Consider the following 17,677-nt stretch of genomic DNA (forward strand, 5'->3'; position numbering starts at 1 on the left):
CCTGATTTCAGACATCTCATTTTCACTACTGTGAGGTAATAAATGTCTGTTGCTTAAGCAACACCGTGGTTCTCTCTTACAGCATCCCCAGCAAGCTATTGTGGTACCCAACTATCCCATCAGGATTACAGCCCTTGGTGCTGGCCAGGGCCTATGCTCCCCTCCCCCAGAGCTATTGGCAAAACAGCTCAGGAGAAAAGATGAAGAGTCCGATGTGTGGGAACAAAGCGGCCGAAGAGATATGGGAAGGAAACACAGAGACACCAAACTTGATTACTCTCATGATTTATTAATATTCAGATTGAAAAAGGAGCCTCACAGCCTTAAGTTACGCTAATTGGCACATTTGCTTTATTTATTTATTTTTAAAACAAACCGGTTTTTTTTTTTAATTTTTTAACCTTTTTGTTCATTCCATCACATTGAAAATGAGGAAACAGAAATGGTTTTTGAATTCACTTAATATTTTGGACTCCTCAGAACGGAACATTGCACACACACACTTGGAACAGAGAGAAATAGAGAGGAAAGTGGACTCCCACAGGGCCACACGCACCAGATCAAAAAACCGGGGTACAGTGCAAGAATTTCCCAAGATGACTGCATCATCATTACCAAAAACTCGCCATAACAACACCAAGAAACAAATGTTTAAGCCACACTGTTGGACTTGGGATCTTTCCTGCTTTTTTTTTTTCTTTAAATGTTTGCCACACAGAGAGAGAGGGCTCATAGGTAGGAGAGGACAGGCTCACACACGTGAGCAGGACAGGAGAGGAAACTTCAGAGTGGAGCTGAGAAGGGCAGGAGAGACAGGGTTCAGGTGGGGGCAACGTGGAAAGCCATTTCTTAAAGTTCAGGCATGTTCTTGGTCAGCCTCGGGGTCTTCTTTACCCTCATCCTGTCGGGCACTTTCCTTAGGTTTGGCTTCGTCTACAGCGTCTGAGGAAGAAAACAAGATGGGGGAGGGAGAGGAAAGTTAGTATTTTGTCTCTGGAATCTGTTGAATGGTACAAGACATTGCTTCTTTCCAAAGCATTGCATAAGGGATGGCAATAATGTGATGATTATTATCCAGTAATACAATTTTCTAGATCAAAAGCCTTTAGTCTAGGATGCTGCTCAGCAACACACAAGGAAGAAGGATGAGTCTTCCCTCAGTAGATACTACATTCTTTAGTGTGTTCGTGCGCGAGTTTCTCTCTCTCTCTCTCTCTCTCTCTCTCTCTCTCTCTCTCTCTCACACACACACACACACACACACACACACACACACACACAGAGAGAGAGAGAGAGAGAGAGAGAGAGAGTTAGTTTTAGGTCAGATAACATTTTGGAGGGAGGAGTCAGTTCTCTATTCCCACCAATGTGGGTACCTGAAATTGAACACAGGCTGGCCATCTTGACCAAATCTCCAGCCCATCACTGTGATTATCAGTCTTCCATCCTCACAGTTGAGGTTCGGCAATAACCTTGTTTTCCTGTTACTCAGTGTCAAAATAATTGCAGCAAATAATTCATATGGTTCATCAAGCATCAGTCCCAATTTATCTTGCCATTTATTTTTAATAATGTGAAATTTGAAAAGGAAAATACGCGAATTTTGACCTCCGTTGGAGCATGGGGAGCTTACTGATAACTGCAGTTTAATTAGGAGGAAGGCAATCTCCCTTGAGAGGGTAGACTTGGGTCTTGTCTTTTGTGCTCTCCTTTCCCCAACATAGTGAGCACCAGATAACACCTGGAAACATGGCACCTATCTTATGACCATGAAGAGACAACCTGTATACTAAATATGGTGGAACAGAAAGAAAACTCATCATTGCATGGGGTGTCCCACACTTGAACACCTGTCCATCATTCTTTTCGGTGAGGGAGATAAATAACCAACCACTTAAAACACGGAGGTGATTTACAGTCTCTTACAGCAGAGTACAGTGCGTTCCAAGGGAAAACACAGATCTGTGGTACCGTTATTGCTTTGCTTAACAAGGTAGATTTATATCTTTATGACGGTTGATTCCCCCAATTCTAAAAATTTCTCTGGAGAATTCAGCCAACAGATTATATGCCACAAAATATTCTACTAATATACCACCAGCCTGTATAAACAAAATCCATTTTCCCTAAAATTACTTGGTATCAACTAATCAGACATCTTAATGTGCCAAACCAACATCATTCCTAAGTTCAGTGATTTTTCAGATAGAAGTTGTAGACTCAGCAAACATCTCTATCCATGGTTATAATTTATGATAGTGGAATGATTCAAAGCAAAATAAGCAGGGGTGGGGGATGGGAACTCTGTGGTGCCTTGTTTATAATAGCCAGAAACTGGAAAGAACCCAGATGCCCCTCAACAGAGGAATGGATACAGAAAATGTGGTACATCTACACAATGGAGTACTACTCAGCTATTAAAAAGAATGAATTTATGAAATTCCTAGCCAAATGGATGGACCTGGAGAGCATCATCCTGAGTGAGGTAACACAATCACAAAGGAACTCACACAATATGTACTCACTGATAAGTGGATACTAGCCCAAAACCTAGGATACCCACGATATAAGATACAATTTCCTAAACACATGAAACTCAAGAAAAATGAAGACTGAAGTGTGGACACTATGCCCCTCCTTAGAAGTGGGAACAAAACACCCATGGAAGGAGTTACAGAAACAAAGTATGGAGCTGAGATGAAAGGATGGACCATGTAGAGACTGCCATATCCAGGGATCCACCCCATAATCAGCTTCCAAATGCTGACACCATTGCATACACTAGCAAGATTTTACTGAAAGGACCCAGATGTAGCTGTCTCTTGTGAGACTATGCCGGGGCCTAGCAAACACAGAAGTGGATGCTCACAGTCAGCTAATGGATGGATCACAGGGCTCCCAATGGAGGAGCTAGAGAAAGTACCCAAGGAGCTAAAGGGATCTGCAACCCTATAGGTGGAACAACATTATGAACTAACCAGTACCCCTGAGCTCTTGACTCTAGCTGCATATGTATCAAAAGATGGCCTAGTCGGCCATCACTGGAAAGAGAGGCCCATTGGACACGCAGACTTTGTGTGCCCCGGTACAGGGGAACGCCAGGGCCAAAGGGGGGGAGTGGGTGGGTAGGGGAGTGGGGATGGGTGGGTAAGGGGGTCTTTTGGTATAGCATTGGAAATGTAAATGAGCTAAATACCTAATAAAAAATGGAAAAAAAAAAAAAAAAAAAAGAAATAAAACCTTTGGAACCATGAGATGTGTGATTCGAGGGAGATATGAAGCTCAAAAGAAAAGGGGTTGTGTGCTGGGTAACATAAGAAAGATTTAGTACTTGTATAATAGCAAAAGAGGAAATTCTAAGAAAATAAACAGAAGACCAAGATTCCAATGACTTTGAAAAGCAGCTCTACTTCTGGTCTTTCTTGGGGTGTAATCGGGCTAAATCCTCTTCAATTCGAACAGTTTCTCCTCTCATCCTTTGCTTAGGCCTAAGACAACTATGAGTACAGAGCTAGTCACTGCCGAAAGTTCTTTATTAAGAGAGATTTTTAACCTACAATTTTTTCCTTGATACTTCAAAATATATATACATATATTGACTTAATTGATGTAGTACACACCTGCATATGGCAAACACATCTTCTGTGATGTGTTGAAGAGACAGTGAAAACAATAATAAACATCCCATTATAACTGAAATCTTTCATTACACTTATTTAACCGAAAGAGATATTTATAGCTATCAGTGATGGAGACCTTTAACATAAAACTTAGGTATAAACTCCTTGTCTAAACAAAAATATCTATTTCTGTCCTTATATTTGCCCCTTTTGAATCCTGGTGTCCAGCACAGACATAATACAGGGAGAGCTCTCAATAAGCATTGGGTGAAACAAGCGTAAGTATCTTCACTTCATAAACGGTGAAATTGAAGTGCAGAAAGAATTGTTCCCCAACTCATTTGGTTTACTGACAGCCAAGCCATGACTAAAGTACAGCTCTTCTACTTGTTTTATATCAGCGGAACAAACTTGAGCAGCAGAAGTCAGGAAAATACTTAATTTACCACATGAGCACTAGAAAACCAGTAGCCAGAGTCTAGAAGATTTTTATTCCCTAAAAAAAACGAAGATCTCTTTTTTTTAAACACCCCAGAATGTAAATAACAGAAAATGACAATTGATGGGATTCACCTGAATCTCATTTAGCTGAAACTCGATCCAGAGGAACACATAAAGTTAATTCTGTGTATATCTTATCTTGCTTGAAATATGAGTGTTTTTCCTGGCAGAATATTGAGCAGAAAGATTGACTTTTTGTTGTTGTTGTTTGAAATCAAGAGCTGACTATGTCATGAGAATAAAATGTATCAAATCGGGGGGTTTGGTGAAGCTTTTATAGGCTCGAAAGAAATTATGCAAAGAAAAATAAAAGTCGGGAGGAAGGAACACTGGAAAGTCCTAGTCTCTCACCCTACCCCAATCAGGATGGATGGACTCAATGTGAGGTCAGCTCAGAAGAACCCATGATATTGCTAAAGAAAACCCTACATACCAATGAAAGAAACTGTAGTCAGACACGGTTATATCTACTTTAACAGGGCCTGCTTTTACAGACACTAAATGCAGCCTCTGAAGGATTTTAACATCAGAGAGAAAAGAATCAGTTAGAATCTCTGTAATTTGGAGTAGGTCCGTTTGAATACTCATGCAGGAAAGAACTTCTCTGTGTTATTAATGTGCTTCACCCTCACTGACGCCAGCCATAAACAAGTCATACAGACAACAAATCACGTTGGCCATTGAGTTGTGGATCTACAGTTTTGTGTTTTCTTCTGGAAGTGACTGTAAGTTTTGACAGTCCTGGCCCTTTGTTAAGGTATGTTGCTTCAACTAACACTTCTAAGCGGCTGTTGATACTCTTAACAGTTTTAAGCAGACTTGTACTGTGTCGTGTCTATCTTTACAGTTTCATTGACCACCTCATGTTACATTTGGGGCGTCTGAGGCAAAAGATTAAATAATTTATATAATTTGTACACATGGATGGTAAGTGACAGCTTACTCCAGGCTGCCATGGAGCCCACTCAAGCCTTCTTTCTTCTTGATATTGCGTCCTTTGTTCTCAGCTTACCTGAACCAAGATGGATGGATTCAATGGGAACTGTGACATGACATAGATATTCAGTCTCAGTGCCAATAAAATCTAGACATTGGACTTGCAAACATCTCAAAATGGTGGGGAGAACCCCGATTAGTGCTTCATAATATGAAAGCCAGCCTTGGCACATTCTGGTGCTAATTATGTAATTGGTAAATGCTAGAGATGAGTTAATATGTAATCTTTGGCATTTTGGAAAAAAAAAACCCACTTCGATCATGGTGGGAAGTGTGAAAGACATGAATGGCTGAGGCCAGCTGGTCACTCCAATTACCACAATCCAATTAGCATAAATAACTACATCCCTCATGTAGAGCATCATCCTCCCTCTGTGACAATTGTTACTTAAGAGCCTGAAGAAGTTAAAGGACTGAAGTCACATAGTAGGTACCAAGAGACACCAATGATTGGATAACAAAGGAGCAGAGGTAACAGGGCTCAGAGCTAACGAGTGAGTCTGACGTGGAATACTGAAGTAAAGCAGAAGCCATGACAGTTAAAGAGTAGAACACAGTTTTCCTCAGCCATTTGTCTCTGGATGCTACTTTTCATCATATTAAGCACAAAATATAATATTAATATTGATATTTTGTTAAATTTTTGTTTTTTTCCCCTATAATTAGGGAGAAAAATCACAGCGCCTATGGTCTGGGTGTTTGAATTGCCCCAAACTTGTATGTGGAAATCTTGATCGTAGCTGTTGGTATTAAAAGGATTAAGAGGTAGAGCCTTTAGCAGTGATTAGACCATGAGAATGGAGCATTCATGATTTGGCAGAGGGTTCTTTAAAACTGGACCACCAAGCACTCACTATTGATTTCTACCATGTGGAGACACAGAGAATGATAGATCTTTAAGGTCTCAGGCCTTCACTTGACAAAGTGAGCTGGTTGTCAGCCTGATTTTGGATCTACCATATGCCAAAAAAGTGAGAAGTAAATTTCTGTTACTTAAAGGCCATCCAATTTGCAGTATATTTTCTCATATCAGCCAAGTTGAACTACTTTGATAATATATACATGTATGTGTGTGTGTGTGTGTGTGTGTGTGTGTGTGTGTGTGTGTTTTAGAGGGATGTATCATATGACCGGATGATGTCTCTTCAAATTGATTATGATATCAAAATTAGCTCCGCAAATCTGATCCTCTCATGAGGACTGGTGATGCATTTCTGTGGCTTGCATTAAGAACAAGAAAAAATATTCATGTGTTTCTTAAGTATGAGATTGAGAGAATTTTTAAATAAAATATGTCATATTTTTAAGAGTAAACAATTATATCCACAGGAGAAGCTTAAGCTAGGAAGCAAGAAAAACATTGAATTCGGTTTCTCTTTATGCCATAGTCTAAGTAATGTGAGTGCCACCTAGTTATAAAAAGAATATTGAGATACCTTAGACGGATGATTTTAATATTTAACAAATAGTTGTAACTTGCCTATCCAGCAGTTTAGCCTTTGCAAAATCTTGCTCTTTTCAACTTAAAGAACTCTTAGAAATTATCATGCTTGCAGAAAACCTCTTAATTTTATCATTTATTTATGTGTTAACTTAAAAGAGAAAGTCAATATCGTAGACAATAAAGTCATCTATTATTCATGCTTCAAAGCTGAAAGACACTTGAAAAAGAAGGAAAATGTGGTCATCCATTCATTAATGCACCTAATGAAAGAGACTGAGCTGTGTTCTGGTCTATGAGCTAGAAGTAGATTAGCAGTGATTACAATGAAACTCAAACTGAAAATGTCTGTCTTCTGAGACTGTATATGCTAAGCAGTTTCTAGAATGATGTGTTGCTTATGGGGGGAGGACACACACACACACACACACACACACACACAGAGAGAGAGAGAGAGAGAGAGAGAGAGAGAGAGAGAGAGAGAGAGACTTAGAGTTCAACATCATTTTTCTTGAGTCAAATTCTCTTAAATTTGCAAAGTTGAATGTTCTTAAAGAATGTCATATGTTAAAAAACAGGAGACCTTCTTAGTTTCCCACACTTGTCACCCATGACTACCATGCTCTCCCCACACCATTCTTTTCTCAGTGCTCATTTGATATTGGACCCAGAGCTGTGTACATGTTAGTCAAGCCAGGCAAGTGCTCTGCCAATTAGCTACACCCCTAACTGTATGACGACCATCCTTTAAAATGCTCAAAGTCACATTAAAAGAACAATAAATGCGTTAAATATTCCTGGATCCGTTTATACCATGTAATGTTAGTCATAAATGACAAAACTAAGGAAGAGATTTGAGTGAACAATTTCACCATAGTCATTCAAGGTGTACGTCAACCTGACTCTCCTATCCTTGCGGAAGAAGATCCTGGCTTCTGATGGGCGTCATTCATTACCTTGAAAGGGTGAGTGGGAATAGCATGTCTGTGCCTTCCTTCTGTTGGTGAGCAAACACCAGGAACATATGCAGCAGCGGCTGCTTGCGTGCCCAGCCAGGCAGCTCGGTTGCGATGCTGTTAAGAGGGATGGCGGTGTTCCCAGCTGCCGACGCGCACATGCAGCTCTAATGGCCCCGTTTCTTGGCTCTCCTCCAGGTCCCTCCACAGCCCTACATTACTGAAATTAGGTTGAGTGGATTTCCGAGTAAAACATTACCTCTTGGGACCTGCCCAGCTCTCCCCAGTCTTGTCAACATTGATTAAATAGAAGCTGCTATCATCCTGGGGCCATGCCCACAATTACTCTACCAATCACCAATGGGCTGGGCGCACTTCCCTTTTCCTTTTTAGTTTCATCTTTCTTGGATATTAAGCATCCTTACCTCAAAAGCTCAAAGGAAAGCAAGTAGGAGTGCTTAGCAGCATACTCGCGTATGGCCCTTTTGTGATTCAGACCATCTTTTCCTGGAGCTTTACACCAGATGTCAAATTGGAGCCTGGGCTGGCTTTTGGTTTTCCCTGGGATCCATATTTTCCTTTGTCATTCACTTTGTTTCATATTTTAAATATATTAAAATGCCAAGCACATACACATAATTTTTGATGCCAGGATAATGAACTAAATTACACTTCCACCCTTGTCCCTTGTTTTCTGAGCCTTTGAAAGAGAAAATAATCCGTTATGCACTTACATTTTTCAAAGAGTAACAAATAAGAATTTAATTAAGAAGAAATGTCAAAGGCAGCTGCCACGGGGTCTTAGTGATACCCAAAACACACCATTACCATCCTCTCGCCTGCCCTGCGAGTTTCAGGACTAAGCAACTCTACCATTTACCCTGACTCTTCCACCAACTAGTCATTCGCGCTCAGACAAATTAGGTTTCCTTTCTGTGCTTCAGTTTCTGAATCTAGAGATGATAATATGGGCAATTGTGTCTGACCCATCTCATTGCAGGCTATGTGGACGTTATGATATGTACTGTAAACTATAAAGGGGACCACGTGTAGTCTGCTGAGTATTTAACCAACATGAAATTTAATTTCTTTGACTTTACTCTAACTTGTGGGTTTTGTAAATTAACATTCTCCTTCTAAGACAAAAAAAAAATTCAAAGGGAAGAAAAACATCTATTTTTCCCCTCTACCTTTCTAGATAAAATAAGACCCTCCACAATACTTCCACATCTCTGGATGAAAGGATATATGTACTGTGAACAGCATTATATAGAAAAGCAGACACCCAGAAAAGGAACATTATTGATCAAGGGAATTCATTGCTCTAAAAGCTAAAAGGGAATACAGGCTTTCAACCAATAAAAGGAAAGCTGGAGGTTTTGTTTTAAAGGAAAGGTGATCCAAAAAGTCAAGACAAAAGTCAACGTGAGTCAACTTGCACCAGAAACCATTTTTTTTAAAAAGATCTATTTATTTATTTTATGTATATGACTGCTCTATCTGCATGTACATCTGAATGCCAGAAGAGGGCATCAGATTATATTACAGATGGTTGTGAGCCACCATGTGGTTGCTGGGAACTGAACTCAGAACCTTTGGAAGACCAGTCAGTGCTCTTAACCACCTTGCCACCTTGCCAACCCTTTGGAAGCCTCTTAAACTTTATATATACATTTAGTCTACACAATCATCAAAAGATAATGTCCTGCCTCCTCCCAGTACTGACAAATAGAAAGAGCAACAATTACAACTTATATAAGTTGTCTAATAGATACCAATCATCTCTAGCATAGGAGGCAATAAATACACAAAAGTACATTATTAAACTGTATGTCTTCTTGTATATGTGTATATATGTGTGTGTTTATATGTATATGTATGTATGTATGTAAGTATGTATGTATGTATGTATGTATGCAAGGTTCTGTGAACTCAAACCCAGTGTCTAGCAAGCTCTCTACCTGAGCTAGATTCCTAATCAGTCTACCTTATTTCTTATCATGATTAAAATAAAAAAGTCAACTTCTAAGAGTAGAAATTCAAACCCCAAACTTAATAGTATTTTCACAGTAGCATAACTACAAGGGAGACTTATTTTTGCATCTATCCTCCAAGATAAGTTACACACTGAATGGCTAGTCATATATAATTCTATAAAGGTGTTAGCGCTCTATAGTTAGCAATATACCAGAGTGATCTGGAGGCTGGATCTAGTTCTAAGGCGTTAGTTCTGTGAAACATGAGAGGAGGAAGGATGGGGAGTCAGCATACAGATAAGCATTTATGACACTAGGAGCAAAGAAATTTTGTGAATTGTGATATCAGGGACAGAAAGGTAACTAGGATACTGTTTGTCATTCAGTGGCAATCAGATAAAGTTCAGCCTCAGGGCTTCCTGTGTTCCCCTAAGAACTTATCTATACTTCTAAAAGTTAAAGCTCCCATCTGACAAGACAGCTGAAAACATCCAGACTTCATCAGAGGCTGTAAAGACCTAAGTTTTGTGTCTGTTCTTTCAGCATTGCAGAATCTATTCAGTAAGTAGACTGCAAGCCATCACTGTGATGTTGGCCCAGTTTGCCTTATGACCTTAAAAATTCTTTTTATTTTACTGTTTTATTTCCACTTCCAGGGACTCTAGTTTCATGTGTGTACACACACACACACACACTTCAGTATTCTTTTGAGAATGAGTAACATATATCTAATTTTGATGTTGTAAATATTGTAAATAGCTTACCACAGCAAAAAGTAAAGAAAAACAGGGGACTGGGAGGGAGGAAGGAGAGAGGGAGGAATGGAGGGAAAGGAAGGAGGGAGGGAGGGAGGGAGGGAGGGAGGGAGGGAGGGAGGGAGGAAATCTTTCTCATTGTTACCTTTTTTTCTTATTTGGCATTTAGATATACTCTTCATCTGTGCATATTTACCTGTGCCTGTCAGAGGTCTTCCATACATTGTAACGGTTGCTACTTGTGACTTGTAATTTATTCAATGCATACAGAAAATACTCAAAGTTAAATCATTTGAATGTGTACTTGTCAACTCTCAAGACCAAGTTTAACTGATATTTCCCAGTTCTAAACTTGTCTAGGGAGAATTAATCACTCTTTTTTTTTTTTTTTTTTTTTTTTTTTTTGGTTTTTCGAGACAGGGTTTCTCTGTGTAGCCCTGGCTGTCCTGGAACTCACTTTGTAGACCAGGCTGGCTTTGAACTCGGAAATCCACCTGCCTCTACCTCCCAAGTGCTGGGATTAAAGGTGTGTACCACCACCGCCCGGCTTCACTCTTTCTTTTCATAAGGAAATTGTAGTTTTTGTATCATTTGCTGATTTGTGAAGTCTTTTCTAGTCTTCAGTTGATCATGAACTAATGTTGTTTCCTCCCCCCGCTCCCACAGGGATATATTTACATGAATTTATAATCCACAAAAGAGGAGTTTTTAAATGTGATAAGCTGATGACTCTCAATGCTTAAACATGCTTGAAAAAAAATGCATGTGTTTGTATTGTTTCCAAGCAGTAGAATTGTGCAAAATATCTATGCTAGCAAAATACTAAAAGTAATTTTAAAAATAGAGTAAAATCCATGAATCCTTTTTAAATATAAATACAATTTCAATAACCTTAGGCAGGAAAAATTTGTACCTATAGTGAAATTCCAACTTTTAAATGGGGGTTACAAAATGAATCTTAATAAACCAAAGTTCATAGCCATGGAAAACATTTCCTTGGTAATTTTAAAGTTATTAATTTCACTAACAGTTATCAAGATATACAAGAAAAATTTTTAAAGAATGATATTTTAAGCATAACTATTCTTAATTGGCCTAGAGTAGTGGCTATGAGCTAGTCCTAGAATTAGACAGCATTAACTCCCCTGTGACATTTGACTGTGTCTTTGCACTCTTTACTTAACCTTTTGTAACTTCATTTTCCTTATAGTTAGCAGAAATGTTGGCACCTCTCTCATGAGGTTGTTATAAGAACTAAATGTGTTGATTTAAAGTCCTTCACAACATACTTCTTGCTTAAATCATCTGCTGGTTTTGGAAAGGAATGTTGTTCAATGTTTGCTACACGCCAAGTATTGTATTTAGAAGCTTGACACAAAACAACTCTCTCTCTCTCTCTCTCCATATATATATATATATATATATATATATATATATATATATATACACACATATATATGTGTATATACACATATATATGTGTGTGTGTTCATTTTTCATATTTTAATAAAGTAAGAATAACAAATTAACTGAAATGAAGAAAACTGAACATGGAAAGAAAATGAAAGGGTGTTTTTCCTTGGGTCACATGGATGCATAATAAATGAGTTGACTTATTCCTCTTCCTCACTAGTAAGAACTCATCCAACTTTCAAGGAACTTTCAAGTATTCTAACAAAAAGAAGGGAAAGTCTGTGCCCTAGAAGGCTCTTGGTTCGAGAATGACTATCTAATTACCTGTCTGTCTGTCTATCTATCTATCTATCTATCTATCTATCTATCTATCTATCATCATTGATGCTATATTTCTTATATATCTTATGTATAATATATATGTATAAATCTTATGTATAATATATATGATATATAATATATGTATAAATCTTATTTATAATATATATGATATATAATATATATGAAGAGAGCAAATATATTATATCATATATCATATATTACATGATATATATCTTATATTATTATATATTATATATCTTATATTATTATATCATATATATAATATGTGTATAGAAAGAGAGAGAAAAAAAGAGAAAGAGTTCTTTGAAAAAAATCTTTAAGCTTTGAAGTTGGGGCCAAAGTCTAGAAATGATTTTAAAGCCAAAGATGAAGAACTGGCCAAATAATAGGTCAGCAAAACAGAATGTTAGAGGTCGGCAGGATAAGAGTGAATTGAAGGCTCATGACCGGGAATGTACAACATTTCTGCTACATCTTCATCTTACATACAAAGGAAATCTACTTCCAACCGAAACTTCATACTGGTTGATTTCAATGGCAATGGCAGGTCTGGGGTTTGCTTAGCTCTGTGTGTAGAAAACATGAATGTATATTAAATAAGCAGGATCTAAACTGCCACTTATATCAAGTTGGGTAGTGAATCTTGCACCCAATGGACAAGTTACACAGCGAATAGGGATTTTTTTCTAGATTTTTTTTTTTTTTTTTTTTAGAATTTTCAGGTTATCATAGACAATTTTAAGAAAAAGAAACTTCCTTCATTCGGTCATGTTTGTAGAATTCTATACTTTAATAATCTATTACTAAAGTTTTAAAAAGAATCGTACAAAGTGAAATTTCGCATCTCTGTTATGAAAAATATTTTTGATTTCCAGGAAGTCTTGTGGTTATGTGAGGAGGGGCTTGAGCTGAGGACAGAATCCCAGAGAGGACTTCTCCAAGGCAGCCATACTTTTCACTCATGCACAACACTCCTGCCCCAACCTGCAGGACTTAAATAACAGGATTCTTGAGGGAAGGGAGCTGCGATGACAAATTTGGGATCAGGAGACACAAAGGAAGAAGACAAGACGAAAATTCCTATTCAAGGCTCATTTACTCTTGGGAAATAGAGGGTTTATAAAGCTGAAAATCACAGAAGGAATTTGCTCAATGTGCAGAGGCCAAACTGGTGCTTGGTAACACACTGATGCCAAAGGAATGTCCCCATTGCAAAATGTCCAGAGAACCCCCTATCATAAAGTGTCCTGAGTCAACAGAAGCAAGGTAGGAGAAACCAAGAGTGTTAGTTAATAGATGATGGCCCAGGGACAGAATGGAGACTTGAGAAGCCAGTGGCTTCTGGGCCCCAACAACTCCATCATCTCTTTATCTTCCCACATAAGAAATCCCACCAGAGTCTGGACACAGTCAGACTCTGACTGTCTTCTCAAATGACGCCCCAGCCCCCCGAAAAGTCACACTTCTAGAAACTTTTGTCAAACTTGACAGAAATTGGCACTTCCCTTTCTTCTCCTCAACCCAGAAAAGATTTTCGGCAGTTTTCTCTGATGCATTTTGGAGGAAGTTACGATTAAAACAAACAAACAAACAAACAAATATCGTGCACTGCCCACCATGGCAGACCGTATCCTCAAACTTTGAGGCACAGTAAAGTCTACCTTCTTCCAACAACCAGAAAATGAAAACTCCAAAGCAAACCAGCCTGGCATTGTGTATTTGATATTATTTATTAGGGTTTACTACTTAATAAGCTTAAGAGAGGTTTAACAGGAGAAGCAAGCTTATTGGCCATTTTTATCCATATGCTCTCTTAGCTTCTTTTTTGCTAATCTTTTTCTCTTACTGAACTATGTATAAACTTTGTATGGTTCACTGAAGTGAGCCACCCCAGACCTTATCTAGAGATTTGTCTTTTTTGTAGTTTCCTTTATCTTTTGAGATAATAATTGTAAGGATGGATTTAAAAAGTCCTAAGGAATTATAGTAATAACAATCTGCCTTTAAAGAAATATATAGGTCTGCATATAAATCTACATGAATAGTTCAAATGAAATTTTCCCATCTGAGTTGACAATGCTCCCTCCAAGAGCCAAAGTCTGTCTAATAAAAACCTCAACAGCAAGCATAACTTCCACTTTTTTCAGCTTTCTTTCTCAGTCTCTCTCTATTTTATTTGTTTGTTTATTCATTCATTAATTCATTCATTCATTCACTTTAACATCCAAATCTCGGTTTCCCCCTCCCTCCTGTCTGCCTGGTCTCTCCCCACATTTCTCCTTCCTCTATCTATTCCTCCTCCAGAGAAACCCCCTTTTCAATAGTTAACACTCAGGAGACTCCTGAAACATCACAGGCTATTGGCCTTACTTGACTTCCAGAGATGGAAGATTAGTCCCTATTCCTGAAGACACCATGCATTTCAAAAGTAGGCAGGGCCCAGAAGTCCTTGAGCTGGAACTAACCTCAAAGCCTCCTCCTGTGACTTGTGTCACATCGGACCTTGAGAAAATTAATGAGCTATCTTCTACGTGATATTGATTTTTATTTAAAGGAGCCTACACTGATCCTCAATAGGGTTTTCACATACATTGAATTAGCATCACCCACTACAAAGTTGATAATTTCAAGATTCCTTTTTAAAAGAAAAAACCAAGCAAGCAAACAAAAACACCTCAGGGCTTCCAAGATCCTACAATCTGATATCAGATGATATGATTTGGTTATCTGATTCCAGGACTGAGATTCAGAAATTAAATCTAGGCATGTCCTGCTTGGACACACCCATTGGGTAGGTGAGATGTAACCGATGAGAGAGTTGCACCCATAGACCACACTCAGCTAGGCCCTTGCCATGACTCATGACTGTGATATGTTTGGGTAGAACTTGAGCCTAGGCAGACAATTATTTATCCTTGTTGTGTAATTTTCCCTTATGGCTGTGTCTACACAGCACCCAGCAAACTAGCAACTTGGCAGTTGTCTTGCTAATTTTATCAATGCAAATGGCTGAACTACATAATTCAGGACAGAAAATCCTAAGTCTGTATATATTACCACAGACTTGGCATGTGACGATTCATAAAATTACAGTAAATTGTTCGTGTAATTAGTGAAAGCTGCGGGAGCCTTTTGGATGATGAAATCTCTTTCAGCTCCTCCTTCCCTGGGAGAACAATGGAAGATGGAGGTTCTGTGCCTTGCCTAAAGTCACAGTAACAAAGCAGAAAGGAGGGATCCATCCAGGAGACCATAGCGCTCACCATCCCAGGAATGAGTGGACTCTAATGCTGATTTTATTTTATACCTCTCCCCTGTGTTCCTAAATGTACTGTATATCTCTATTGCTTCCATCTTTCTCTACCTCCATTCCTATTTTCCTTTGTGACCTACAAGACAATTCAATATAATCTTGCTTTAAGATCTATCAAAAGTAATCTTCCGCTCTCTGGAGGCTCACAGAGCCAGTATTGAGAATTACTGCTTTATAAAATTTCAGTGTTGTGCTCAGTTTGTAGGAGGCAAAGTGAAAATCCTACACAGAGAAGGGGAAAAAAATATCGGGACCTCTAAATGAGTTCATTAGGCTGAATAGTAACTATGGATTAGGCTACATTTTATAAATTAAATAATGAGTTGCTGAATGGTCAAAGTCCAGAAGTGGTTAAAATTATTGCAAATGCTGTCATAGCTACGAATCCATAAGAGATCATTTTTATGTCCTGTAAAAGAGGAAATAAAAATGAATACCGTTCCTTTGTCAACCACCCCCTCCAGATTCCAGTGGTAGCAGAACATTACAAAACCAACTGTGAGGGTTTAACCCAATTTTGAAGTTAATTTAAAAAACATTATTGTAACAAGCAAAACCCATAAAAGACATTTGTATTATAAGCTTACACGTGGGTAAATAGATGCAATCCCCACCTCTTACTGGGACAATTCATTCTGTACTCATTGTGTGCTTTGGTTTCCTGGGGCTTGTCAAATTATGGTGCTGCTTTTGAGTAAAAGAATTGCTTTAGGAATCAATGTTATTCACGGGAACACAATCAGAATTGTATTGGAAAAGTAATATTAGTATTTGTAGCGATTTTTTTCTTTTTAGTCACAATCTCCAGTCTCTTATATGTAGTGACAGAAGATTACAGCTTTGGCTATTTGGGGATATTAGGAGAATAATCAGTGAAAGAATAAAGATTCCTGGAGTCTGAATGTTATCTAGGACAGAATCACTAGGTCAATTATTTAAAGTGCAATTTGAAAATTTATCCCTCAAGCTGGGCATAGTGGCTCATACCTGTAATTCCAGAACTAGGGAGGCTAATGAGGAGGATGTCCAGGAGTTGCTGATCAGTTTGGGCTACAGAATGAGGTCCTGCCAAAACAAGAAAGAAAACCAAACCAAACCAAACCAAACCAAACCAAACCAAACCAAACCATGAAACAAATGAGGAAGAAAGTCACCCCTTTCTGTTTCTTTATTCAGTGTTTACACTCCAATAAAGCCATTCTTCAGGATGTATTCTACATAGAAACAATCTCCTATTATCCATTTTTAAATACATCTTTTGAGATTATCAGAAATTGGTCAGGATATATAGCCACTCTTTAGTGTTACAAGGGGAATTGAAGACCCTGGCACACCCCCAATCTGGTGCAGGTATCCACGGTGACACCTCCAGAGATAGACAGTCTCCACTTCTGCAACTCTGAGAGTACATCATCCCTGACATTCCACAGAAATCGACAAACATAATCTTTATGTAGCCTGTCTGCCCGAAGAACATACAACAAATAAATCAGTAATCTCTCTTCTATCCAATGCCTTTTGTAAAACTCCAGGGCAAACTCTTTTCTGGTCGTGTGTACTAACCTATTTTTTCCTTTCATGTCCAAGAAACAAACGTCATGTGAGGAAATAGACCATCTTTTCTTTGCCCTTCCTTTCCTATTTTCCTACCTGTGCCCTCCTTGAGTTCACCAAAACAAAACAGAACAATTGCTTTCTAAACTCTAAACCTTAACTACCCTCGCTGCCATGCTGTGTTCGTTTTGGACCTTTGACTGTTTGGATTTACTTTTGAATATTGACCTTTATCTGAGATCTGTGACTGAGAAGCCAGCAGTAGCTAAGAAACTTGCCCATTATTTGGCTTCCTGAGCACCCACTATCCTCTTGTACTCCAGGAAGTGGCTTGCCACAAAGTTCCTCTTCATATAGTTTGCTGCTCTCACAATCAGGACTCTTGTATGGCTCCAGAATGCCACCCTTGTATACCTGTAACAATGCCAAGCATTGACCTATTCTACTGACAAGCCTGGACAGGACACTCGAAACCTCTAAGTCAGCATTCCTTGTCTCTATCATCCTTAGCTGTGACTAGAACTGTAGGTCCCTTTGAAATGAGCTGGACACCTGGAAAAGAAATCCTGCTCAACTGCATGAAGTTCCTCTTTTTTTCAAAGCAACTCCAACTGTAAATCACTTCAACAATATCCAGTCCATTCCTGCCTATAACACATTTAAAGAAAACCAAGATACTATGATCCTAGTGGTGGAATTCCAATTGCTATAACCTACTAAAAACCATCTCTTAGGATACTGGCACATTTTGGTTCTTCTTACACTACTTTTCTTTTGTATGTTTATTTATGAATTGGTTAGGGTTTTTTC

The 17,677-nt window shown here is 38.5% G+C and overlaps 1 protein-coding gene across 1 annotated transcript in view; it reads right to left on the minus strand.

Annotated features, from left to right (window-relative positions):
- Nucleotides 1-379: 379 nt before the first annotated feature.
- Gap43 (growth associated protein 43) overlaps nt 380-17,677 on the minus strand; it is a 92,100-nt gene continuing 74,802 nt past the window's right edge. Inside the window, exon 3 of the mRNA NM_008083.2 lies at nt 380-942. Coding sequence (NP_032109.1) covers nt 857-942 — 86 coding nt within the window. The 3' untranslated portion in view covers nt 380-856. The remainder of the gene's footprint in view (nt 943-17,677) is intronic.

Source organism: Mus musculus, chromosome 16, assembly GCF_000001635.26.
Source record: "Mus musculus strain C57BL/6J chromosome 16, GRCm38.p6 C57BL/6J".
NCBI classification, from domain to species: domain Eukaryota; kingdom Metazoa; phylum Chordata; class Mammalia; order Rodentia; family Muridae; genus Mus; species Mus musculus.